We start from the raw sequence: 26,586 nt of genomic DNA, 5'->3' as shown, positions 1-26,586 counted from the left end.
ATCTATTGAGGGATCTTCTGCGCGAGAAGGACTGGATGGTTCGTCTAGACCTCAAGGACGTTTACTTGTCCATTCCCATCTTCCGTCCACCTCGCCGCTTCCTCCAGTTCCACTGGCAGGGGACTTGGTACGAGTATCAGGTTCTCCCGTTCGGCCTCTCGTCAGCACCTTGGTGCTTCACTAAATTGTTGAGGCCAGTCGTGGAATCTCTTCGCAGTCGGGAGTTCGGTTGATCATTTACTTGGATGACATCCTCCTTCTGGCGGATTGTCCTCTCAAGCTGATGTCTCATCTGGAGTGGACCATAGACCTCTTGCAATCACTCGGCTTTCTGGTGAACGCTCAGAAGTCTGTGTTGTGCCTGACTCAAGTGATAGACGTCTTGGGTTTCAAAGTCAACTCTCTTTCATGTCAGATTCTTTTACCCAATCAAAAGATTTTGTATATGAAGAGGGAATTGACTTTGGTTATTACGAAACCAACTGTATCATTGAGGTTGTTAGCACGAGTAGTCGGTCTCTTGGCTTCTTCCCTACAGGCGATCTTCCCGGCCCCGCTGCATTACAGAGCTCTGCAGCACCTGAAGATTCGTGAAGATTCGTGTGTCCGAGAGACACACGACTTTTCCGGAGTGCGGGGGGGGGGGCGGAGGGGGGGAGAGGATGGGCCTGCTGCAGCTGCGCAAGTGGGTTTTTGGGCACAAACATGCCCGCGCATGCGCAGATTGTTTCCCTGTGAATTTGCCCTTAGAGAGAGGACCAGGGGGCGGGCGACTGGGCGAGCACTCATGGTGCCCCCCCAGCCAATCCTGGCGCTGCATACAGCGCCAGGATTGGCTGGCTAATACATAGCCCGGGTACATAACCCCCTGTCTGGGGGGCAGAGCTCTCTCCCTCCCTCGTACTGCGGCCTCTGTTTGTTAAGACTCCCTCGTACTGCGGCCTCTGTTTGTTAAGACTCCTTCGTTTCCAGAGCCAATGTACATGGGGTGCTGTTGATAAAGACGATAGGGAAAAAAGATGAAAAACAAAACTTTACATGTATTGTAGTAAAATCAACCACTTTTTAAAAGACTGTCCCATGAAACCTGAAATCCAAATTAAAAGTTATACAAGTGAAAGTCAGTACGTGGAAAAAGAGAAGACCTATTAATGATTGAGGCCACACTTTCAAGTTCTCTTTATGTAGTGTCCCGGATCTTCTTGACCCAAATAGTGCAAAAAGCACAGCGGCATTTGTTTTTGTTTATAGAGTTAGTTTGCAGAAAGGGCAAATATTAAGATTCAGCCAATGATTGAATCTGGGGCATCTGGTAATTTTGTTGATGCTCATTTTACTAAAACTATGGGAATAGCTATTGAAAATAAAACAGTTCCAACGTAGATTGAACCCTTGGTGGGTAAGAATTGACATGTGGAGGTCTTTGTATAACAGGACGCAGGGATCATTTGAGATCTAATTGATGCCTTAACTTTGCTGTCGGCCATTAATGCTGTCACTGTGTGGATGGGTGCATGGATGGATGCATGCATGATGGGTGGATGGATGCATGAATGATGGATGCAGGTTAGATGGGTGGGTGGATGAATGGATGGGTGGATGCATGAATGATGTATGGATGGATGCATGCATGATGGGTGGATGCATGATGGATGGATGGATGGGTGGATGCATGCATGATGGGTGGATGTCTGATGGATGGATGGGTGGATGCATGAATGAATGATGTATGGATGCAGGATGGGTGGGTGGGTGGATGGATGGGTGGATGCATGAATGATGTATGGATGGATGCATGGATGCATGCATGATGGGTGGATGCATGATGGATGGATCGGTGGATGCATGAATGAATGATGTATGGATGCAGGATGGGTGGGTGGGTGGATGGATGGGTGAATGCATGAATGATGTATGGATGGATGCATGGATGCATGCATGATGGGTGGATGCATGATGGATGGATGCATGATTGAATGATGTATGGATGCAGGATGGGTGGGTGGGTGGATGGGTGGATGCATGAATGATGTATGGATGGATGCAAGATGTTTCGAGCTCGCTCGCTGCGGTGCAATATGCAAATTAGTTTATGCCTCACCACTTTCAAATGTCACCAGCCGCCCCTGTTTACGCTGCTACTCCATAACGCGACTCAACCAGCTGTATAAGCATGCTCTTAAATGTTGCCATATGCTTGGTGTGCGCGGCTACACAATGACTGAGGTAGTCATGTGTGCTCTTTTGTTTTCTGGTTTTAGCCATGCTGAATAGCATCACAGATGTGCAGCATGGCAAAAATATTGACAAACTCAATAGGTCCTGAAGGCGAAACCAATTGGCTTTGTCAATGCTTGTTGTACCGCTGTGACGGGCCGAGTCAGGGGGAAGCTTTCCATGGAAAATAGAACGTACGGCTTTGCTGACACTACCCGCCGCCTTCGGCCACAGTGCCTTGAGCCTATAAAGGCTGCCTGACAGCTCTGAATCACCTCCTCCCTCACTAACACACCCACTACTCTGACTTGTGCTCCGCCTCGCTCAACAGAAGTAAGTAGCCCTAGGTGCCGGCGTGTGACGTCATATCGTACAGCAACGGAGAGAGAAGGCGGAAGTCGTGAGCCCAGCACAGCTGAAACGCCGCTTTCTGAAAATTGATTTGTACACGTTGCTGCTTGTTGTCTCCGCCCGAAACGGTAGTTTTCACTGGCAGCGCTGTTGTAGATAAACAACAGCTAGTTTCGGTTAGCCTGCTGCTTTCTGATTATCCGGAAATCTGCTTTCACTTTCTTCTCGCCTAGGAGGGCATCAGCCGGTCTATGCACTGTTATCCCTGCAGTTTTGAGTGACTGAGGCGTCCGGAGGACAAGCCGTGGCTCTTTTGAAACAGTCAGTAATCTACTGGAGACCCTTCCATGAGTGGCGCATATAGAACACACAATGTCCTACCTTGTCAAAAGCCTCCAGGTACACCTCTAGTTTCTAGATAGTTCAGTTGTGCCTTACAGTATATATGACAACATTTCGGACATCCCGAGAAGACTTTCCAGCACCAAGACGGAATATTCTATTTCCCTATTGACCCGCTGAAGTTGCTGATGTATCTGAATTGAGGACGTGTGAAAAGTTGGAAACCCTCCATTTAGCGATAACTCAAGAGATTTCCTAGTAGGGCACTCGGTATGTGTAGGAGTATCAATCCCATAGCTGCTACCTTACTGCGCAAAGAGCACAGTGTTCCGTTTTGCAACCCGGATTAAGCGACTATCCTCCCAAATCCGGATTTCACAATTCTGTTACTTTGATTGGTTAGGCACAGTTTACTGGCACTGTCATACAGTATAGCAACGCTCCTGTTGTCAGTAGCCTCGCAGCTGTCTCTGATGTCGGGCAACATGCTTTGGCTGCTGTTGTCGGCTCTCCTAGCTTGTAATATGTGGTCTGTGTCTCCAGTTTATTGCCAAGAACAACAAGCAGCCCAGACACCCGACTGGAGGATGACCCTCAAAACCATTCGCAACGGAGTCCACAAGATCGACATGTACCTGAATGCTGCTCTGGACCTCCTGGGAGGGGATGACGGGCTCTGCCAATATAAGTGCAACGATGGTAATAGTGGACAGTGTTGTAGTCCGCTTTTTGTTTTTTATATTTCTTTGGGGGAAGAGAAATAACTAGGACATAGTGTTGGAGCCATAGTGACACTGCAGATGAGGGCACTGTCAGTTCCGAGTTAGATGTGTGGTTGTGACGTTGACAAGTCAGGGTGGAGGATGGCTGGCCTTGTTAGTGTCATGGTATGCGTCAGCGGAGCACATAGGTGAACTTGTGGCAATGGTTGTGGAATGCTGGGTGGCTGTTGCTGCCAGTTGAGGTGGGATTGTGTTGTATTTAAACTGAAGGTGATGGCACTCCAAATATGTCTTTGTTTTACTGCCATGGAATTTGCGTGGTTGTATGGGTGGGCATGTTCCTTCCATAAAAGCTAAGGGGGGGGGGGGGGTTTGTGTGGTTGGATGGGTTATTGGGCAAGTGCTTTCAGATGTGGCTATAATGGACTGGCAAATATTTTGTGCCATTGGTTTTGGGGCCAAATGTCTAGCCTCATCAATGGAGGTGGGTGGTTGTATTAATGCTGTTAGAGGTGTTTCTGATAGGCTGTACTGTTAGTGTCGTACATTATGGGATAGTGTTTCGTTGGTGGTCTTCTTAGTGCAGCGGAACGTGGTAGGATGACAGATGGCTGGTTGCCTCAATGGCTTTGAATGGATTCTAGATCATCCGTTTTGACAAGTGTGCCTTTTTTATTGTGTTTGTTTGTAACGTCTTGGAATCCGTATGATCCTATGGACAAAGCTAGACCCGGGCATTCCTGCTACTTTTATTTTTTGTAGTCTGTCAGTTGTGAGGAGGTAAATAATGTCACTGCGTGTTCAGATGTTGCAGAAACAATTTTTGGGGGAAACATTTTATTGATTTTTATCATTCAAAATGATCAAACAAAACAGAAAATGAGGCAGTTGCCATAAGGTTACGTTTACCCATATTGCCCCCCCCCCATCCACCCAGGTACACTATACAGTCCCATGGTGATGGGACACTGCCCTCTGAAGTCCGAGCGGGTGCCTAGGTCTAATGCACTTGGGGCCGGGTGTCTTCGCTTCCCCAGGGGACTTTTACTACGTCTTTTCCGTTCATTACTTGACATAATAGCCCCCCTCCTTGACCAACCATCTAGGTGTCAACGGCCCATCCTCCCACACTTTTTTGTATTTTTGTGTACATCCCCTAGCCTCGTATATATCAACTTTTTTCCTATACCGGTCCATCCTATTCTTTCCACCCAGTCATATAATTTCGTACAGGTAGCGCTGCCCCATTTCCAGGTAAGGTCTCACTTTGCTACCATGTAACCTAGGTTAATCAGGAATTTGTTGTAGGATGTTGTGTCGGGATATGCCCAGCAATGTCATCAGTGCTGTTAATGTTATAGGCACTCCTGTAGCTTCCGCTAAAGTATGTGTACCTCCCTCCCAGAAAGGTACTATTTTCCGGCAGTCTGGCTAAAAGGCCACTTCCTCCGGCAGTTGGAGGTCATTCCCCCAGTAAGCTCCCCTACGTCCCTATGTCATCTTGTCCTCCGCTGTATCCCCTCTAATGGTGTATCCCTCATTAAGGTGGCGTAAGTGAAAGAGCTTTTTTTAGTCATGTCCGTCGAGTTATCGACGTTCCAGCGAGGAGCCCTCCTATGCTCCATTGGGGAACTTCTAGTACAGAGAGTCCAATCAAATACCATTGTTTAAAACCTGGGAGATTCAGTACCAGGTGTAGTCTTCCCACCCACAGGGGAGTTGTAGATGTGAATCTCTTCATCCAATCCATTATTCTGTGCCATATAGATATAATCGTAACAGTGACTGGTGTAGTGTCCAATGGCATCTGACCTCCGTATAGTATGTGGAAATAGCCTTTTTGTCCTAGTCTCTCCTGGTCCATCCTAAATGCTGAATCCTCCAGTGGGGCATATGCTCACTCGTTCACTGTCTATACCTCACATAACTCCACTCTTCCTAATTTTTAGATTCTGTAATAAAACCCTTTAACTTTTCCCAGATCTATAACTCCATTATTGAGTGGTCCAAGTTAATTTTTTTAATAGTCTGTTAAATTGTATGTTGGGCCTGATGTTGAGGAGGGCGTTCTTTATAGCAAGAGCGATGGAGCGGAACTTCTAAGGTAAATTTGGGTGATCTAAGTTTTTGGGTGCAATAAAATTTGGGCCCCGGGTTCTGCTCCCACACAAGCTTTACGTTGGGCAGAAAGTGTGTGCTACCCTTGAAAAAGAGCGCATGTATTTACCTTGTGGGAAAGTTTATGTGTCGTAAAGTACGCTTAAGTGACCTTCAAGGCTGAAGGCTTGATCGATTCATTGGCAAAAGTTGGCAGGTCCAGTATGCCTGATCTTTTAATTGGTAGGCCTGACTTATTTATTGTGAAAGCATATGTTAAAATCAATCGGTGGATTGCTATTTCACCATGTTAATGCCTGTAGATGAGTATTTTGTTTCATGGAATCTCACAGTTCACTGTAGTGGCAGGGGCGGTGGATGACATTTGAAAGTGGTGGGGCGCAAAGTGATTTGCATACAGCACCGTAGCGAGTGAGCACAGCGAGCGAGCCTGAACCCCAAAAGGCGGGTTTGGGGGAGATACCCACCCAAGAAAATTTTGAAAAAAAAGAAGAAAAATCGTACATTTTCAAGCACATTTGAGAAAGCAGGAAGGTTAATAAAGCAATTGTGAAAGTGCAGTTATTACAGTAATAGATGGCATAACATAGGTAGCTGCATATTCAGTATAACCACAGAGCTTCATACATTCCGACCTATTACAGACTCCGATATTGGCATTAAAAGTACTCTCCAGCTTATCAGCTTAAGCAAGGTTTCCAACAGCATATCACCCTCCCCTTTGCTACACACAGATTACAGGTTCAGCCACATGATGAAAATAGCAACTCATTCAGTGTTAAAAATTAAGGGAGCAGAGCGCATAGAAAATATATTTAGTGATGGGCCGAGCAAAACACAACGAACAAATTAACTTCTTTCATCTCCTTTATTTCAAACCATTTACAGGGCTCCGGTGTTTTAAACCTTGTGAAAACAACAAGCTAATTTGGTGAAATCATACTTAGAAATCTGTATTTATGTATTGTAATTGTAGACTGGACCAAAAAACGAGTGAAGGGGCTCCACCAAAGCACCTCTCCCTTAATTATTTACATATAATTTTCATGCGGTCTGACAAGTCAGCCAAAGCTGCAGCAGATGAGCTGGGGCGTTTACTCCTGGCCTAGGTGCTAAGGCGTTTACTCCTGGCCTGGGTAATGCTGAAGAGCTGCAAACTAAGGCGCTACCAGGTAACCAAGACTCAAGTGCCACCACAGCATCAATCTGTGCAACCATTCAACAACTGGTTCAAATATGTTCCCACCACGCTCCTCCAAGCCTCCGGTGGTGTCGTTGCTTGCTTGCTCCCACGCTTTTACCTACGCTTGCCTGCATTGCAACATCACGCTAGCGCTATTGTGCCTGCACCTAATTAACCAATTCGATTCTAACGCCAGCGCTATTGAACCCAGGCTGAATTAGGTAGATCTAGGTCCAACGCTAGCGCTATTGACATTATTAGCATTGTTGTTGTGTATCCTCGTTCAGGGCGCATATTTCTTTTTTGCTGGCTTGGCTGTTTACGCTACTGACTAGACCGGCGACCCTGCTCACCCCAGCCCCGTCGTCCTCACTTCCGCTTTGCCTGCCATTTTGTTGTTGTTGTTTTGGCCCAGCCTGCAGCTCCACCCCGCATCCCGCCTCCCAGCTGACCACCCCTCGCCCCTCCCCCTCCTCTAACTACTTATGGTAGTTCCTCTAACGCGCAGCGATCGCGCCCAATTCGCGCCGAAGGTGCGCCAAAGGTAAGCCCGTCTACGCCCGTCCGCGCCTGGACCGCGCCCAGCGCCAGACCCCCTGCCCCTCGCGCTGCCCAGCCCTCCCGCATTACCTACGATGCCTCCACCCTCCTAGCCCTTGACCCCGGTCGCGCCCCCAACTGCGTCCAAGCCGCTCCTGGACACACCCATGGACCTTTCTCCTGCTACTCCTGCAAATTCATCGGCACCGTCTACAACTCCGCTACGATCACACCTCAGTTTCCCGACCCCAACCCCCTACAATGCATCCTGCTCAACACCCGATCGGTCCACAGGCACGCCATTGACCTATGGAACCTACTAGACACCATTTCTCCAGACGTCGCCTTCCTAACAGAAACATGGATGAACGCCTCCTCCGCACCAGACATCACCATCGCCATCCCTGAAGACTATAAGATCACACGCAAGGACCGTACCGGCCATACAGGAGGAGGAATCGCTATCGTCCATAAGAAATCAATCCGCATCTCAACCAGCTCTGACGCCAACCTCGCCAACTCAGAACACCTTCACTTCCAGATCCACATCGACCCCAAGACCACACTCGGAGGCACCCTCCTCTACAGACCACCAGGACCCCGCGCAAAATTCAGTGAAGACATCACGGACTTCATCACTCCACACGCGCTCCCCTCCAAAGACTACATCCTTCTGGGAGACCTCAACTTTCACCTTGAAAAGATCAACGACCGCAACACCACCACCCTCTTGGACAACCTCGCCAACCTCGGACTTAAACAACTGGTCACCTCCCCCACCCACATCTCAGGTCACACACTCGACCCCATCTTCACCTCCAGCAATCACGTCTCCTTCAGCCACACTACGGACCTCCTCTGGACTGACCACAGCTGCGTTCACTTCACCTACAACAAGACAAAACCCATCAACCACCTCCAACCAACTCGGCAAAGAAACTGGAACAAAATCACCATCGACCAGATCTCCTCATCGCTCCTTCTAAACACCCCAGCCCACTCTTCTAACCCTGACCAAGCCGCCGCCAACTTCACCCTATGGCTATCCAACACCGCTGACACCTTAGCACCACTGAGAAAACGTCAAAACAAACCCGGCAGCAAGAAGGCCTCATGGTTCAACGATGATCTTAAAAAGTCCAAGAAACTCTGCCGCTCCCTTGAAAAGGCCTGGAAAAAAGACCCAACCACTAGCACCAAGGACGCCTTCAAAAACGCCACCCGCACACACCACCAACTAATCCGAAAGGCCAAGAAAACAGCATTCAAGGATCGACTTGACAACAACGCCCACAACAGCAAGGAACTTTTCAACATCGTCAAGGAATTTACCAATCCCTCGGCCAACTCCAATGACATCACCCCCTCTCAAGCCCTCTGCGACTCCCTAGCCTCATTCTTCCACAACAAAATTGCAGATATCCACAACAGCTTCGACAACCAACCCGGAGACCAACCCACCCAACCATATGCTGAACATTCTCCCCCCTTGAACACCCTCAACGAATGGAACCCAATCTCCACTGAGGATACCATCCGCCTGATGAACTCCATCCACTCAGGATCCCCCACAGACCCATGTCCTCACCACATCTTCAACAAAGCAGACTTCGTCATAGCACCGCACCTCCGAGATGTCATCAACTGCTCCTTCAACTCCGCCACCTTCCCGGAAAGCTGGAAACACGCTGAACTCACCGCCCTTCTGAAAAAACCCACAGCGGACCCCACCGAACTCAAAAATTACCGCCCCATCTCGCTCCTTCCATTCCCGGCCAAAGTAATCGAGAAAGCTGTCAACAACCAACTCGCCGCATTCCTCGAAGCCAACAAATCCCTCGACTCCTCACAATCTGGCTTCCGAGCAAAACACAGTACTGAGACCGCCCTCATCGCAGCAACAGACGACATTTGAACTCTACTGGACAATGGAGACACAGTCGCCCTCATCCTCCTCGACCTCTCTGCAGCCTTCGACACAGTCTGCCACAGCACCCTTTTACAACGCCTCAGCAACATCGGAATACAAGGAAAAGCACTGGAATGGATCACCTCGTTCCTCTCCGGAAGAACCCAGAAAGTCCGCCTCCCACCATTCAAGTCAGAGGCCACTGAAGTCATCTGCGGCGTACCACAAGGATCCTCACTCAGCCCCACCCTTTTCAACGTATACATGAGCCCCCTCGCGGCCATCGCCCGCCAACACAACCTCAACATCATCTCTTACGCGGATGACACTCAACTGATCCTTTCTCTCACCAATGACCCCAGCACCGCCAAAACTAACCTACACGAAGGAATGAAAGAAGTTGCCGAATGGATGAAACACAGCCGTCTGAAACTGAACTCAGATAAAACAGAAGTCCTCATCTTAGGTACATCCCCCTCTGCATGGGACGACTCTTGGTGGCCGGAAGCCCTTGGAAAAGCACCCATCCCGACAGACCATGCACGGAACCTAGGCGTTATCCTGGACTCTTCACTCTCAATGAACAGACAAGTCAGCGCCGTATCCTCATCCTGCTTCAACATTCTCCGCATGCTCAAAAAAACATTTCGCTGGATCCCCACCGAAACCAGAAAAACAGTCACCCATGCTCTGGTCACGAGCCGACTGGACTACGGAAACACCCTCTACGCAGGTACTACCGCTAAACTCCAGAAGAAACTCCAACGAATCCAAAACGCCTCAGCCAGGATCATATTAGACATCCCGCGCAACGAACACATCTCTGGCCACCTGAAAGACCTCCACTGGCTACCCGTCAATAGGAGGATCACTTTCCGACTGCTAACCCACGCACACAAATCACTCTACGACATCGGACCAGAATGCCTCAACTCACGGCTGTCCTTCTACACCCCCTCCCGCCAACTACGCTCTTCCAGCCAAGCCCTAGCAACTGTACCTCGCATCAACAAGACCACCATGGGAGGCAGATCCTTCTCATACCTGGCTGCTAAAACATGGAACTCACTCCACACTTACCTTCGCCTTACCCAGAACCACCTAGCATTCAGAAAGCAACTTAAAACGTGGATATTTGACAAGTAATCCTCCTCCCCTCCCTAAGCGCCTTGAGACCCTCTGGGTATGTAGTGCGCTATATAAATTCTTTGACTTGACTTGACTTGACTTGACTCTCAATGTTTCAAGCTATATTACAAATGTCACCAAAAGAAGTTAATATTTCACTTCTGTTCTTGGATTTTCCTTTACCTAACCTTAGATATTGCAGTATAGTCAGCACCATAGTCAAAAAGATCAACCACAGTAGATAACACAGGGCTGCCCATTTCAAGGCAACACATCCCATAACATAGACCGTGGCGCAAAGTTAACGATGTACAGTCAGCAGCCTAGTACATTACAGTCCATTCTAGATCAAGTTCTGCCTTCTAGCCATATTGGACCCTCGATGAAAGAAGTTGCACGGCAGGAGGCACATGCAAGCCTTCAATTAGTCAGAGATGCTCCAAAAACACAGAGCAACTCCTGACATCAGCATTATAGGATGGCAAAACCAGTACACCAAAGAAGCCCTGCCATCATAGTGCCCACACCGTCATACGCTCCCCCGCTTGTACAATACACATTTACATTCCCACTCAAAGGAAACTCAGGAGACATGTTTGTGGGAAAGAACTGCTGCAGGTTTATTTCATACAACACAGGTATGACGTTTATGGTGGGTCATCTTACGGGCGATCCAAAGCGGCAGCCCCTCGCTGTCCCGCTTGCCTGCGGAGCCATCTTGCACGGCGAGTCGATGCTCTGACGTTGCAGCACATTACCATTTTTGTTATACTCCCGCCCCCCACGTCAGGGCGGAGCGGTGTGGCACCCACCCGGTCGGTTCAGGCCCCCCGACCGCCCGAAGGACTAACGGGGCGCCGTCGCGGTTTCCCTGAACCTTCTTCAGCTCCTGGTCCTTGGCTCAGGCACCCTTACTGTGCCAGGCAGAGGTACCCTTACTGTACCCTTCTGCCGCAGAGGTACCCTTACTGTAACCGTCTGCTTCCAGATCGCCCTGTAACTCCGCCTGCAACACAAAACCAGACCATTACAACATTCAAAAACTCACCCCGCCGCTCTAGCTGCAGGGTCAGGGTTCAGGGTGGGAACAGAGCAGAGCCGTGGGGAATTCAGGCAGGAAAGAGGCCGAGCTATGGCTGCTGCCGTATAAATAGCGGGGCGCCCTGCACCTCCAGGTGAGCCCTCCCCCTTGGCCAGTGATAGGTGGACGCAGGGAGGGGCGCCGATAGGTAGGCTCGCTAGCCGGATGGGACTAAGGCGCTGCCCCGCCCATGTTCCCCTGCGGGTCACGCAGACAGCGGCATAGTGCCCACACCGTCATACGCTCCCCCGCTTGTACAATACACATTTACATTCCCACTCAAAGGAAACTCAGGAGCCATGTTTGTGGGAAAGAACTGCTGCAGGTTTATTTTATACAACACAGGTATGACGTTTATGGTGGGTCATCTTACGGGCGATCCAAAGCGGCAGCCCCTCGCTGTCCCGCTTGCCTGCGGAGCCATCTTGCACGGCGAGTCGATGCTCTGACGGTGCAGCACATTACCATTTTCATTATACTCCCGCACACCCTGTCAGGGCGGAGCGGTGTGGCACACCCCCGGTCGGTTACCCTTACTGTACCCGTCTGCTTCCACATCGCCCTGTACTCCGCCACAGCTCTGAAGGAGGCCCCCGTCGATGACAGAGCCCCCCCACCTACTTAGCTGCTTACCTCCTGCTGTTTAGTGCTTCATGTACGTCCAGGAGGAATATATCCACTCCCAGTCTTGACAAGTGACCCTGCGTTATCGCAGTACCCTTCAGTTCTCTTGTATTGGTACTTGCCTATGAAACCTCTCCTCTCTTCCCGTGGACTTCTGCTTGATCTGTAGACCCTCCTGCGGGAATGCTCTATAGCTACTAGTGATCTAGCCCTGTAAGGGACAACCCCAGACCACAGGAGCTCGCCCGCTCCTAACCTGTTGCCCATCGCCACCAAGGCCTTCTGCCTGACCTGAATCAATGCCCTCCTTCCAATGTGACTGGGTTGCCCTCTCATCCTGGGTGGCCCCCAGGCTCACAACCAGCTTTAGGGAATCCCCCCTGAGTAGAATCATTCCCTACTCTAGACTCGAATGGCCTTTTTCCAGATATGTAAATGTATTGGCATTTATATAGCGCACTACTTACCCGTAGGGTCCCAAGGCGCTTCGACCGCTGCGAAACCCTTCCTGGCTTCCCTGAGAGATGGTCCCTTAGTGGGTATCTCCAGGGTGAGACCAGGCATCCCCGACGGTCTGGTGGGGCAGTTAGTGAAGATGAGGCAAGCTAATGCCCAGAGTTGCCGAGTGTGATCGCTGATCAGAGTGGGCACCGAGGCGAGAGAATTATCGAGTCCGCTGACCCTGGTCCAGAAACCTGCCGCGCCGGGAATCGAACCCTGGTCCCGGGCCGTCCTCTGCTCTCTGGTCTGCTGCCTCTAACCAGTGAGCCACACTACTTCACAGATATTTTCGCACAACAATACAAGGAGCCTTCGCTATACTCCACTTGTGTTCCCTCATTGGCCTACATAATGGATACTAGGCTTCTCGCCTAGTGATGGCTCCTCCTGAACAACTGCTTGCATTTGGTCATGCTGCAAAGAGCCGGTCTCAATTCTATTCAAGACTAAATACCATCAACGTTCCTGCAGCTTACGTAAAGGCGAGCTCGGTGACCGTGCATAGGAAAGTTATTGTACCTTTCTGGTGGCGTTTAAAATGTAAGTCCACCCAGGTGGTGTCTTACTGTCTAATTTCCCCTCCTTCAAGATATCTTATCCAAAATCATTAAGCCCATAGCTTCTATCCAGATATTTGATCTAAAGTTGTTGTGCACTAGCTCAACCTGGAAGCCAGGGATACTTCCTGACACCTCTCTGGTCATTCTAAGCCTCTGCCCGGCTAACGTGTTTAAGTACAGGGTACTGTTAACCCCAGGGGTTGTAAGTAGTTACAATCACCCCGAAAAATTAGCCTCAGAAAATCGCTTTTCTGGCTTTTCCCAGAATTTATTCCTTTGCTTGCCTGAAGCCTCATTACCTAACGCGGGACAGTTTCTGACCAATATAGCTCGGTGGCCCCCTAAATTTGTTCTGTGCTCTATTGCGAACAGCCTTAACTTATGACTTGGCCCGGTATAGCATGACCCGCTAACCTTATTGGAATCTTTGTGACTCTTGAGTCATTTTATTTGACGTTATTGGAATATCTGAGAATTTTGAGTCATTCCATTTAAAACATGTTGTCTATTGTCTGAATTGCTTGGGATATTTGTGTCTTATTTCGACTTTATTACTGTCTGAGTGCTGCATAAATAATGTGCACCTTGTCTCTAAATTAACCCTGCCAGGTTTTCAATTATGCGTAATGTTATCTAAGGTTAGGACAGGGTCTCTCTAGCTTATCACAATGATGGTAAAGGCAATACTGCAAGTAATTTTACATATGCTTTTAAACATAGAGTTACTCAGTTCATCAGAGTGGAATCCTCAACATGATGTTGGAATTGAATTTAGCCCAACCTAGCCTAGAATGACATTTTCTCACTTTGCTTCACCAATGACTGAGACAGTGCTTCGGTCCAGACAATTTCCCATCTCTCCTTTGTAGGCACTGAGCACCAAGATGGTAGAAATTAAGCTATTACTGCTGAAGGGGGGCGGTCAGAAGCCATGTAGATGTAGAATTAAGGATAGTATTCTATCTTTTCCTTCATGTACCCAACTTAAATATATTGCAGTAATTGACATTCTGCCTGTGATATTTCTGTAGGTCAGTATTCTAACATACAATCTCACACACACCCTCAAGTCAATGGGCAATACGACGATAATTCATGAGCATCCCCCTTAATGGGGCTCACTCTTCGGTTCCCTCCAGAGGATTCCCCCTTGCCCTAGGGAATCATACATGACCCGTTTAGTCTTAGGATGACTCCCCTGCATGAGATTTAGGCCAACTGGAATTAGCAGTGTGAGCCCTTCCAGCTAGACCTCGTAATAACAACTATCCGTGGAAGATGGTGGGAACCCATTTGCCTGTACTGCCATTTAAATGTGTAGGCACCCACAGGGCCGAATTTGGGAAAACCCTTCCTTATCTCGTTAAGCCTGTTGTTTAACGGTGCTATCAGCAGAAACGAGCACAGGCATCCCCTAATTAGCAACGTGCATTGACTGATTACACCACTGTTTAAATTGTACAAGAATAGTCCCAGGGCCCCAAGTTTTGCTCAGAAGCCCTCGTCTGGTGCTTTGGAAAGTCAGGGATGGTGGATGTCACGGATGTATAGTCTCTTATCCCTCGTTATCCTTCCACCACCACCAGACAGTCCCTGTCTCTCCTCCTCCTTTCTCTCTTGTATCTTTCTATTACCTGCTCTGGGTCACTATTTGATGGGGAAAATTGGGTGTGAGTCCCTAAAAATGGGTACTGCTGGGTCCTCCTTCCTTAACTGGATCAAATGACTGCATTCCGTGGTCTCAGTTTTGCCTAACACGTTACAGCTAATGCCAGGTGGCAAACCCAGCAGCACCCACCTCCCGATGAGCGTGACCTGGAAGCAACACCGAAATACACAAGTTATATGGCTGCAGCGGTTTGTATCCTGACATTTCGCAACGGCGCTGTGCTACATTGCATTTTCAATGTTATAAATAACGACGCGATAATGGTTGCACATCTAACTATACAACTCAAAACGATTGATAAAGCCATGGTCCGCCTTACATGCGTGTCTTAAAGAACCGCTTGCCTTTGGAGGGCGCTCGGACCCGGACCTCTCTCTGGAGCCCTGGTCGTGCACCATTTAGCCGGAACGCGAGTGCTCTCTCTAATCAAGCGCGATCCCTTTCGACCAGTGCATTTAAAGGGGGGGATTTTTTAAATAGGACAGGCGTTTTCACAACCGAGCAGCGGACCCTCAATAACTTAGATAGGTTAATGTATCTGAGGTAGACTGTGACACCTGACGAAGAACGCCGCACTGGCAATGTCTGCTAGTTTGGGAGAACATAACCTCCATGCCTGGTCCTGGATGTATGTTTGCAACGCGTTTGGTATCAATAGTTGCAGTGTAGCCCTTCTGTAGGCTGGTGACGGTTACACACCATTTCAGACCGCGTGCTTGAAGTTATACATGAACACTGACATTTCTTCAGAATTCCTATGCAGTTTATCGATCATGCGCAGCCACCCATCCCAAGTCTGTATTCCAATTCCCATGATTACATGAATCTCATAGGTTGGTATTTTAAATGGGCCTACTCGGCGAAACGTGCCCAGTGCTGGATTTGAGCGTGCGATGACGCACTCCTAATTGCATTTAGTGCACGGGATCGAAGCTCGGTATTGGGAGGGAGGGCGAGGGGTGGGAGAAAAGCAGACCAAAAGTTGTTTGTGTGTGTAAAAGGCCGCTTTATTAAGACACAGGTGCACATTACAAATACAAACCTTGGCAACGCCTTACAAAACTAAACCTCACTAAATAAATAAATAACTACAAACTTCAGCCCCCCGGACCCTCCCCCACCCCTAAAACATTTGAGCCCTCCCCCTCCCAACAATACATCAATAAACAATATAACAGCATTATAACATTACGTCATCAATAAAACATTACATCATCAATAAAACATTTCGTCATTGATCAAACATACGTCAACGTTAAAACTTTATTCGTCAAACCACAATTGCAATAACAACGGTCAGGTCCTCCATAACCATAAACCCTGCCTGACCCTGCACTCCTGCAGCTACCCCCCTCACAAAACTGAACGGTCAAACCATGACCAACCTACCCCAGCACTTGTCAAAGAAATACTTGAACTAATACTCAACCCGCAATCTGCCTAAAACCGTAACGATACACAAAAAACACCGCCACCCAGAAAGGTAGGCGGGGAAGACACGCCTCCCTTTCTGCCCCCCAACCGCGAAGCGAAAGAGAAACAAGAAAATCAACGCTGCATAGCCAATGCCCGGGATAAGACCTCACGGAGCTCCAACAAGTAAAGATCCATGCCCACACGGGACAAATGAACCCCATCATCCCTAAAAAACTCAACAGACTCAAACTTAATGTCCCTGTGTGAAATTCTGCTGAAACCAAGGCTCCTACAGCAACGAGACACCTCTGAATTAACCTTCTTCCTAGCCCGATCGACAGCCCTGGGGTTCACAGCACCTCTCCATATCCTACGGGGAATCAACTCTGTCCAAAAAACATGGCACCCTGCCCACATGTCCTTAATAAGGCCTAAATCACGTTTCATAGCTCGTAGCAAAACTACACCTTTTGTAGCACAAAGGTCATTTTCTCCCAAATGAATAACTAAAATATCTGGGCATAAACCGCCCACCATGTTGTTGTTCAAACAAGGGATTAACTCTCTCCAGAGCATCCCGCCTTTACCCTTCCAGAGTACGTTAAACATTCGGTCATTGAAACCAAGTAGATCTCCAAAATAACTCTTCGCTGCCTGGACTCTGGCCCACTTGACAAAGGAATGCCCCACTATCCAGACCGTTACCACCGAGGAGCGAGGCCCAGCAACGGATCCTGAAAAAGAAAAAAGAGTTAGAATCATGTGAAGGAGGACGACGCCTGCGCCTCCTCAGCAGAGCTCCTCACATAACGCTGGAAGCAGTTGGAAGACCAGCGCCCCAAACGCATAATATCCCTCTCGGACCAACCTCTATTAAAAGCCTCAGTGGCTGCACCTATTCGGAAAGAGTGAGTACCATAAAGATTGCCATCAAGACCTATGTGCTGTAAAGCTTTGCGCAAAACCATTCGCAATTGATAAGTTGTTACAGGGTTGCCATTGATATGTCGGAAAACAAGGGCTTCATCCCCACCCCCACATAATGAACGCCAGCGCTGCGCCAGCATTAGAGGGCAAGTAAGCTTCGGAGCACGTGCCTGCAACCACACACCTTTCCCCTTACCTGTCTGATCAGTTTTAGAACTGGCCAACCAGACGTGAACTCCCTCATCATAACAAAAAACGTCCTTCCAAAACAATCCACACTTATATTTCGACCCCAGCAACTCTGATACTCTGAAGGCTCCAAAAAACATGAACACCATCAGCATAGAGAAAACACATGCCTCAAAATCATCCGAACAAACTAAAGGCAAAACTGTGATTAATCTGGCAAGAACTTGCCAAGATAAGGGGGCTCTGGATCTACCCACGTGCCCTTGTTCCCTGGCCCAACCCTCCAGCATCCTCCTACCAAGTTCCCCCGCTGATGGAGGATAGCCCCACAACAACTTCCCCATGAAAGCAATCCCCGCCAGTTTCCCAGCAATGGTTACTTTGGTTAAACCCTTATCCATGAGGTCCAGTATGAAATTAACAACATCATCTGACCGACGCGACAGATCCTCCCTTCTGACAGCACCAGATTCCAAGAATTCCTTCCATGCCAGGGAATACGCAGAACGCGTAGACACAGACAAAGAACCTACCACCAATTGTATGACCCGACCTCGCCGACGTGCCACAGATGACTCGGCATCGGAGTCGGGGATCTGTCTGCGTCCCTTGCCAGTCCACGGAATCTCCCCCACTGTGAACGAGACAGAGCATCCGCAATGTCATTGTCCACGCCAGGAATGTGTAAGGCACGAAAATGAATATCGTGTTTCAGACAACCCAGAACAAAAACTCTCATAAGTTTCAACACTTGCTCGTCCCTGGCCGATTGGCGATTCACTATCTCCACAACAGCCATGTTATCCACACGAAACAGCACTTTCTTGTGTGCCAATTCCTCCCCCCACAGGGTCAAGGCAACCAACAAAGGGAACATTTCCAGGAAAGTGATGCTACGACCACCATTCAACCATGCATCCGGCCAACGTTCTGCACACCATTTGCCATTCCAAAAGAGCCCAAAACCATCACTGCCAGCAGCATCTGAAAACATTTGTACATCCCACTGAAAGTCAACATCTCCGACCAAGGGAACACCATTGAAAGAATTCAGGAAAAACTTCCACATTCTCAAGTCCTCCTTCACCCCAGCAGACAGACGAACACGATGATGAGGCAATTGATGACCTGCTAAAGCCCTGCCCAGTCTTCTACAAAAAGTCCTGCCCGCTCTCACCACTCTGCAGGCAAAATTCAAATGTCCCAAAAGCACTTGAATCTCTTTCACCAACACTTTTCTCTTTGCCAACATCACATCCAGTAATTCAACCATGTTGACTCTTTTGTCCTCAGGCAGACGAGCTGACATAACCACCGAATCTATTTCAATACCCAAAAAGGAGAGGACAGTGGCAGGGCCCATTGTTTTCTCGGGAGCCAAAGGGACTCCCAGATCCTCCATGAGCCCTTGGAATGTGTCCAGAGCTTTCTGGCACTCCGCGGAGCCCGGGGATCCGACAAAGAAAAAATCATCGAGATAGTGTGTTACAAGTGAATGACCGGACTGATGGGAAAAATACCATTGCAGAAAAGTACTAAAACACTCAAACAAAGCACATGATATGGAGCAGCCCATTGGCAGAGCCTTGTCCACGTACCAGTTACCAGCAAATTGTATACCTAAAAGGCTCCAATCGTCCGGATGGACAGGCAACAGCCGGAAAGCAGACTTGATGTCACACTTAGCCATCTCAGCGGCTGCGCCCGCAGTCACAACCAGTGACATGGCCACGTCAACCGAAGAATAAGAGACAGACACTGCCTCCGGGTCAATAAAATCGTTAACAGACGACCCTTCAGGCCATGACAAGTGTTGAATCAATCTAAACTGTCCCGGCTCCTTCTTCGGGACAACTCCAATTGGTGAAACAATTAAGTTAAGGATCGGCCAATCGTGAAACGGGCCAGCCATCCTCCCTTCATGTACTTCCTTATTAAGTTTTTCTTGTACTACTGTGGCATGTTCAGAAGCTGATTTTAAATTGGCAGACCACCTACGTTCCCGAGAGCCCAGGTAACCTAGTCGGAAACCAAACTGAAAACCTTCCAATAGTGTAAGTTTTGCTGACTCTTCTTCGTAACCCTGCAACGCAATGCGCAGCCTCTCCAATTTAACTGGTGTACGAGCCCTTGGACCCAGCACCCTTAGCACCTCTGTATCCCCTTCCCCCTGAAAACTGTGAGTTCGTACTGGAAGTTCCTGAACCCGTTTGCTTCCCTTTGGGGCTCTCAGAGGGTTGATTGTCCCAACATTTGGACAACGGATGTTTCCTACCACAACCTGAGCACTCATGTTTAAATTTACAATATTCTCTGATGCAGGAGCCCCTGTTAAATTCCCAACAGAAACCAGACCCCGATTGCATGGTTGCATTGACCCCCACCCCTCCCCGGGTGGGCTTCCCTTGAAAGGGCCGGTAAACTAATGGCAAACCACTGGCCGTGAAAATAGTCTTCCCCCCTGACGCTGACCCCATTGTATGTTGCCACAAATCATTATCCAGCTCCCCCCACTTAGCCTCAGGATCCCAAGCCATCCTGGCCCTAAATTCCTCATCATACTGAGACCAAGCAAAACCACCCCCGGTGATCTGTGCCTTACGAATGACGTCCATGTATTTAAAAAGGGACACGCTGCGCTCAGGGAACTTTTCGCAATATACACTGGCATAAATCAAGAATGCCGCTGTCCAGTTTTCAATATTCAAAGGCACTCTAGGCCGTTTAGCCAATTCAAATTCCTCCTCTTTAGATCCCTCTTTAGACCGGACTTCCCGGTGCAGTAACTTAAGGAGTTCCACATACTCACCATTCCAAATGCGTTCCTTGGTGCTTAACATTAAATGAGCCCCTAAAGGTTTCGTAACTCCCATATAAGGCAATTTTTTGATCTTTAACTCCTTACTGGCCACTGGCTCTTTAACTTTGCTGGAAGCACCAGCCATAACACCACTTTCAACTTTGTTTGTAACTTCTACCACATCATCAGTACCAACAGCAGTGTCTTGTACATAACGACCTTTGACCAAACGGCTAACACCAACATCTATTTCTGTGTCACCACCAGTACCCACAGACACCATCATAGGTTTGGCCTGTGTGGCTGATTGCTCACCTGGCAACAGAGAGACCACTCTCGATGGCTCCGCCCGTGGCGCCGAAGTCAATGCATCCGGTCTGCGAGGCGCCCTACCCGATGGGCCGTGCTCTCTTCTCCCTTGCACTGTACTCTGGACCACTGGAGCCTGTAAAACACTATGAGAAGTATGAGAGGGCACCCCCCCCTCTGTATCCCGCAGTTCACCCTCTTCAGGACTCTCTTCATCGTAGTCCAACACCTCTGAATCCACACTGGTATGAAACAACTCACCACGGGTCTTACCCAACCCGGTATCAACAACTTTACATTTCAAAGATTTTTGAACTCCATGAGGGGGAGCAGGCTGTACACGCCTGTACCTCCCCGCGTGTTGACTCTGCAGCTCCATAGCCGCCGGCAAGGCCTGCCACCTATACCTGCTACTCGTTGGGGCCAGCGGGGTCACGCCAGACCCTCGTGTGCTGGCCGCGGCGGGATCCCTCGGTGGAACAGAGAGGGCCGCGCTAGGCATTCTCGTCGCTTCCCCTTGGCGAAAGTGGACTGGACCGCGCCCTGCCAAGTCTGGACCTCCGCTCCTATTCCTATCCTGGAAAGAAAAAGTTTGGACTGGTGTGCTAGGGTCCCTGAATACAACACCTGACACAGACCTTGACCTCTGTAAATTAGCATCCACAATCGTCCCCTGAAACCTCTCCAAAGAACGTCCCCTAATACAACTTCTCAAAGGCACTCCCCTAATCGGAGAGTCGCCTACTATCTCATCATCGTCACTCTCATCCAAGTTACCGCCCGCTGCCGCCGACGAAGAAGCCTGAAGAGGGGCCCCCGCACCCCCCCTGTGGCCCTCAACATCCTTGTGAAAACCGCGCTGTGCCAAACCTGCCGTACCGAAATGCTCCCATCCAGGAGAACCCAACATGATGTAAGGACCTCTAGCATCCCCTTGAATAGGCCCCCCACTCACCTGCTTGGAAATCCCCCCCCGCTCCAAAAACTTACTCGAGGCACCCACAGCCCCTGAATACCTCACATCAGGATGAGAAAACCTCACAAAATCATCCACACCAGCCCTTCCCAGTTCCCCCAACCCTGGGCCCTGCGCAGGACCAGACCCACGACTCTCACAATGAAAGGCTCCAATACCCCCTTGAGACACCCTCCTGCCATCGCTCTGCAAATGGTCACTCCCCTCCTGAAAACCAGGAAACATAAAACTCCCTGACCGAGGACAATCCTGGACCAAAACAGCACCAGGCGTAAAACTACTTTCACCCATCTGTGCCCACTCACCCTCTCCCCTGGAACCCCCTCCAACAGACAAAGCAGCACCCACAGAGGAACCAGGTGTAGAGAACAATAACGGGCTGCCCACATTACTGCCCAAAACCCCATGTGGAGAACCAACATCATGTGTAAGAACAACCTGGCCAGCCTGAAGCTCCAAACCAACATGCCTTCCCATCCCCTCTGATACAGACTGACTTGAAACCCTAAGATCAGACACATTGATTCCTGGTACAGAAGAGGTTAACAACCTGTCAACGCTTGCATCAGCATTAAACTGTGTTTCTGCCACAAAACGCTGAGAAACATTCAAATCTTGCCTCACGTGTTGCTGAGCTGTTTCAAGCCGACTTTCCAATTGAACAGAGCCCCTGCGCCCCCCTCGCGCAGGCACAACCATTTCAGGCTCCACGCGGCGCTCCCCAATGGGGTCAGAAGCGGAGCGCTTCTTACCCCCTCTACGCCCCCCCCTCCCCCGCTTGGCCGCTAACACCACCTCTGAAGCGAACGCTTCAACTTCCAAACCGTGTCCCACCTGTTCATCCAAGGAAAACGCACTCGCGCCTGCCTCTTCACCCGGCTGAATGAGAGCCTTCCGCCCTGCCACCTGAGGACCTCCCGCCCCCGCCTGCAAAGCCGGTCGAACTGCCGGAGCCTGACGCGCGTCCACCACACCAGCAACAGGAGCGCCCACCGCTACCGGGGCTTCCCCATCCCCCGCCAAAACACGCGCCTGCAAGGAAGGGGCCGGCTTCCTCGTACGGGACCGGCCCCTTTCACTTACCTGGCCTGCACGCCTCTTCTTAGGCGAAGAACACGCCAAAACCGCAGCGGACACTCCGGCGGAGGCCTGACGCTGGGGGCGCGCCGGCCCCCCTCCCACCAACAAATCCATGCGACCTGCTTCCGACAGCAGTCGCATGGCCTCCAAAACGCGGTAGTCTTCCATCTCGGAATTAAAGCGCCAAAGTAAACGAACAAGGATAGCTAAAATTACCGAAATACCTGACAATAATCTCTATAAAACGCTGACAGACAAAAAAGCTACAAGCCCTCCTAGCCACCAGGTCACCAAACCTAAAATGGTGGCTGGGAGGCAGTGATAGGGGGATTTATAATTGGGCTATTCTGGTCCTACTAGACCAGCCCAAATCTAGAACCTTCTGGCTACTTCTACTGTAAAACCCCTCGCAGCCCTCCCAAACCGCCCGGGGGAGGGGACCTCCCGGCGGTCGGCTCCCTCCCCCAAGCCCCCCTTGGCACGAGTTAGCGGTCAAGCGGGGCAAGTCACGCGCCTCGAAAGCGGCGTGGTAGGGAAGTCTAGTGTAACTAGCACGTGACATCCTGCTTGTTGCAATAAAAGGCAATGCCTGCGCAGGTGGCATAGCTTACGCTGCGCTAGCTTCCCCTCTATTGTACACTACTTTAATTTTCAATCCCCATGACTCACGAACACCTGAGAAAAACACCCCTATACTTGTCTGTTGTCCTAACTACATTTTAACTGTCATTCTACGCTGTATGTTCTTGGATAGCTTTTGCGCTGTACAAGGTGATACTCTTAGCACAGTGCAGCACAACATTGTGCGAGGTGTAATCAACATGTTCCCATCTCCTTTTCAGATCATGCTCGGCATATGCTTCAGTGAGCTAGCAAAGGCGTCTAGACACCGGCACTCCTCTGGCCTGTTGGTCTCCAGCACAAGTCAAAGGTGAATGTCTCCCAACTACATGCTATGCTTCCAAATAAGTCTCAATTAAAAGCTCGGAGCTTTCAAGTTCTTGCTAGCCAGGTGCAATAAATTTAACCAGTCTGCATTTTGGAACTTTTAATTCCATAATAAAAGCAGGACTGCTGGTCTCAGGACGCTGATGGAAAATGGACTCAATAGCCTACTTGCATTTTACATAGATGACATTGGGATGCCTTATCTAATTCTTGAGCTAGTCATAACTTCATTTATGTCAAGCTGTCAAATGTAAAACTCCTGCCTTGTGTTTTCTTTGCATTCTGGTGATACTGCCTTCATAATGAGTGAAAGCCACAAATATTGGAGTGTATCTACAACGGCTCGAAGCGCTAGTACCGAGCCGACTGCTCGCGGGGTATCGAAGGTGAATCCTATTGTCAGAGACTCTCACTCGGTCGACACGCGTAAGCATCTGCTGCGCCCCGAGGAAATGTGCAAGTGTAAACTCATGTATGTGGAGCAGCCACATCGCACATTTCATGGGCGAACCCCGCAAGGCTTCCCACGCGAGCCTGGAGGGACTGCCCGATTCCTCACGCGATGGTTTCGCACCATATTTTCGTCATTATTTCGTGCCGCCATTATTAGACGGGAGCTATGACTGCCTACTGTGAATGTTCATGAAATTGCTGGCGGCCTTGAGTCCTCATTGCCTCATCAAAGAGCCTTATGCTTAAACGAGTATTCCATTACGTAACTATGGGTTTCTACCTTCGCACTCACTAGTCCCGTGCTGCTTAAATGGTCTGGTGGCCACAGCATGCTGGTGCTGGAAGGGAACTATTAAACCACTGGTGGCTACCTCGGTTGGCGACCCTCGGAACGTTTCTCGTGCCGGCTAACCCGCTCAATCATGCCAGGTTTTAAAGGTCCAACGCGACCCATGCGGCACTGCTAGCTCTCACTCCCCCCTCCCCACACACCGCTAACATAAGCTCAGCACATCGCCCCTCCACCACTAACCCCCCCCCCCCCCCCCCCCCCCCGTGGCCGATACCACTGGGCCCCGTACAACCTGGTCATGCCCAGGGACGAGGCCGGGGGGAGGCGAGACGGCAGCACATACCACGTAGAACGACGACCAGACGATGCGGGACAAAGGAACAGAGCAGAGCCGTGGGGGATTCAGGCAGGAAAGAGGCCGAGCTATGGCTGCTGTTGTATAAATAGCGAGGCGCCCTCCACCTCCAGGTGAGCCCTCCCCCTTGGCCAGTGATAGGTGGACGCAGGGAGGGGCGCCGATAGGTAGGCTCGCTAGCCGGGTGGGACTAAGGCGCTGCCCCGCCCATGTTCATCTGCCGGTCACGCGGACAGCGGCAAAGACACTGCTTTTATGGTATTTGTATACCGAAATAAAGCCAATCAATCAATCCAAGACACAGTAGAGGAAGAGAAACACTGGCTCTCACTAGACTCCAGGAACATAGAACAAATACACACATTACGAACAAAGACATCCATAGGCCGGGTACAGTTTGACGCAATGGCCTCAGGTGCAGGGAATGAGTCGACCATTTTAGAATGGCATGACGCCAATATATCAGCAACAGTGTTTAATGAAACGAGATAGTCTGGAGAGTGGGGGGTTGAAATACGGATGACAGACAGACAAGAATTGTGATTCATGATCAACCGGTAGAACTCGGTATCAACTACTAAACTGGAAAACTACCCCACAGAGATCTGAACACGATAACAGAAAATCGCTATTTACAGGTGCATACATACGGCTCTTTTAAAAAAAAAAATGAACTGCAGCTCTCCGGTCACTGTTCAGGGCCCATTAAGCACGTTGCTCGCACGTTATAATCCTGCAGCGGCCCTCCAAATTATTAGCGACTGGAGTTGCATTTTTCAATTCAAAATTTTAGCAGCGGAATTTTAATCTCGGAAAACCAACGTGAAACTTTGAATGGCAGAGTGTTTCGGTACTGCGCCCTCCGCCACAACAGCAGAAGGCTGTCCGATATTTAAGCCCACATGGTACATTGTTTTAACGCCATGCTCACTTTTGCACTGACTTGTGAAACTTGTGTCGAGCCCAGGTCATGCTCGCTGGACGTTTTTCCTCGCACACCAACTCTTCAGATGACAAATGCATCGCTCAGGCGATTAAAGTGGAGATTGTGACAACTGGTCAATAATACAGTTTAGCAATCGGAAACATTTATGATGCGCACAATTTTCAATCTCAAATTAATTTGGAACAGCATTTCCCTGGCAGAGGACTATCTACGTAAGGGGCTTGCATCCTTCATGTGCTAATACCGAACGAACAATGTGGTGTACACACATGCACGGTAAATATGCAAATAAAGTGCACAGGGTGCTAAACAGATTAAATAGTACCTCTGGCTTCCCTGTCACATCCTCTTTTCACCCATCTCTTCCTAACCGGAACCGACACTCAATAATATCCCCTACAGAAGTCAACCCATACATCTGAGACGAAGAAAAAATACCCATTCTTTTTACAATTGTCTCTTAAAATCAGCCCCACACACCTCCCATCTTCCAGCAAGTAATTTACAGCACAAGACAGTCACAATCACAAACCTTCAGTCGGTGAGGCGCCCCATGGCCAGGGGAGTCGGTCACGGTCGGTGACACGGACGGGACACGGTCTCTGCTCACAGCAGCCAGCGCACACATTCCGGCGATAATGGCCAATCACTGCATGGCTTCACATGAAGTCACACAGTGATTGGCCACTGAGTGCCACCCCCACGCGCGGCATCCAATGATCGATGCTGCGCGGTGGACCAGCCAATCCTGGTGCTGCATGCAGTGCCAGGATTGGCTAGGGGGGCATATTTGCTGCTCGCCCCGTCGCCCTCTGTAAACCCCGGGGGCTGCGGCCGGGTAAACCAGCACCCTCTGGTCACACTGTGTAAGGGAACGTTCAACTGTGCTCATGCTCGGGCAAGTTTTACACCAATTTGCACTTTCGCACTACGGTCTGGACTGGTCTGCT

General features: G+C 49.6%; 2 protein-coding genes across 2 annotated transcripts in view; one reads left to right on the top strand and one right to left on the bottom strand.

The window, feature by feature from the left end:
• The first annotated feature begins 2,493 nt into the window (after positions 1–2,493).
• The window catches only part of PLA2G12A (phospholipase A2 group XIIA), a 132,537-nt gene continuing 108,444 nt past the window's right edge, over positions 2,494–26,586 (top strand). Inside the window, exon 1 of the mRNA XM_086962093.1 lies at positions 2,494–3,609. Coding sequence (XP_086818219.1) covers positions 3,384–3,609 — 226 coding nt within the window. The 5' untranslated portion in view covers positions 2,494–3,383. The remainder of the gene's footprint in view (positions 3,610–26,586) is intronic.
• LOC147728247 (uncharacterized) lies at positions 16,127–21,496 on the bottom strand. Its single transcript, XM_086963256.1, has 2 exons — positions 20,593–21,496; positions 16,127–17,095 (listed from the first exon to the last, which is right to left on the bottom strand). Exons 1-2 carry the CDS (start codon positions 21,494–21,496, stop codon positions 16,494–16,496), a joined length of 1,506 nt encoding a protein of 501 aa, XP_086819382.1. The 3' UTR covers positions 16,127–16,493.

Source organism: Lissotriton vulgaris, chromosome 3_1 (genome assembly GCF_964263255.1).
Source record: "Lissotriton vulgaris chromosome 3_1, aLisVul1.2, whole genome shotgun sequence".
Taxonomy (NCBI): domain Eukaryota; kingdom Metazoa; phylum Chordata; class Amphibia; order Caudata; family Salamandridae; genus Lissotriton; species Lissotriton vulgaris.
Note: the sequence above shows the minus strand (reverse complement) of the source record. Positions and strands in the feature narration are given on the sequence as shown.

Coding starts and splice junctions, on each gene's coding strand:
- LOC147728247 (XM_086963256.1), bottom strand. CDS start 21,496: ATGTTGGGTTCTCCTGGATGGGAGCATTTCGGTACGGCAGGTTTGGCA. Junction 17,096..20,592: donor AGTGGTCTCTCTGTTGCCAG/GTGAGCAATCAG, acceptor TTTCTTTTTCAG/GATCCGTTGCTGGGCCTCGC.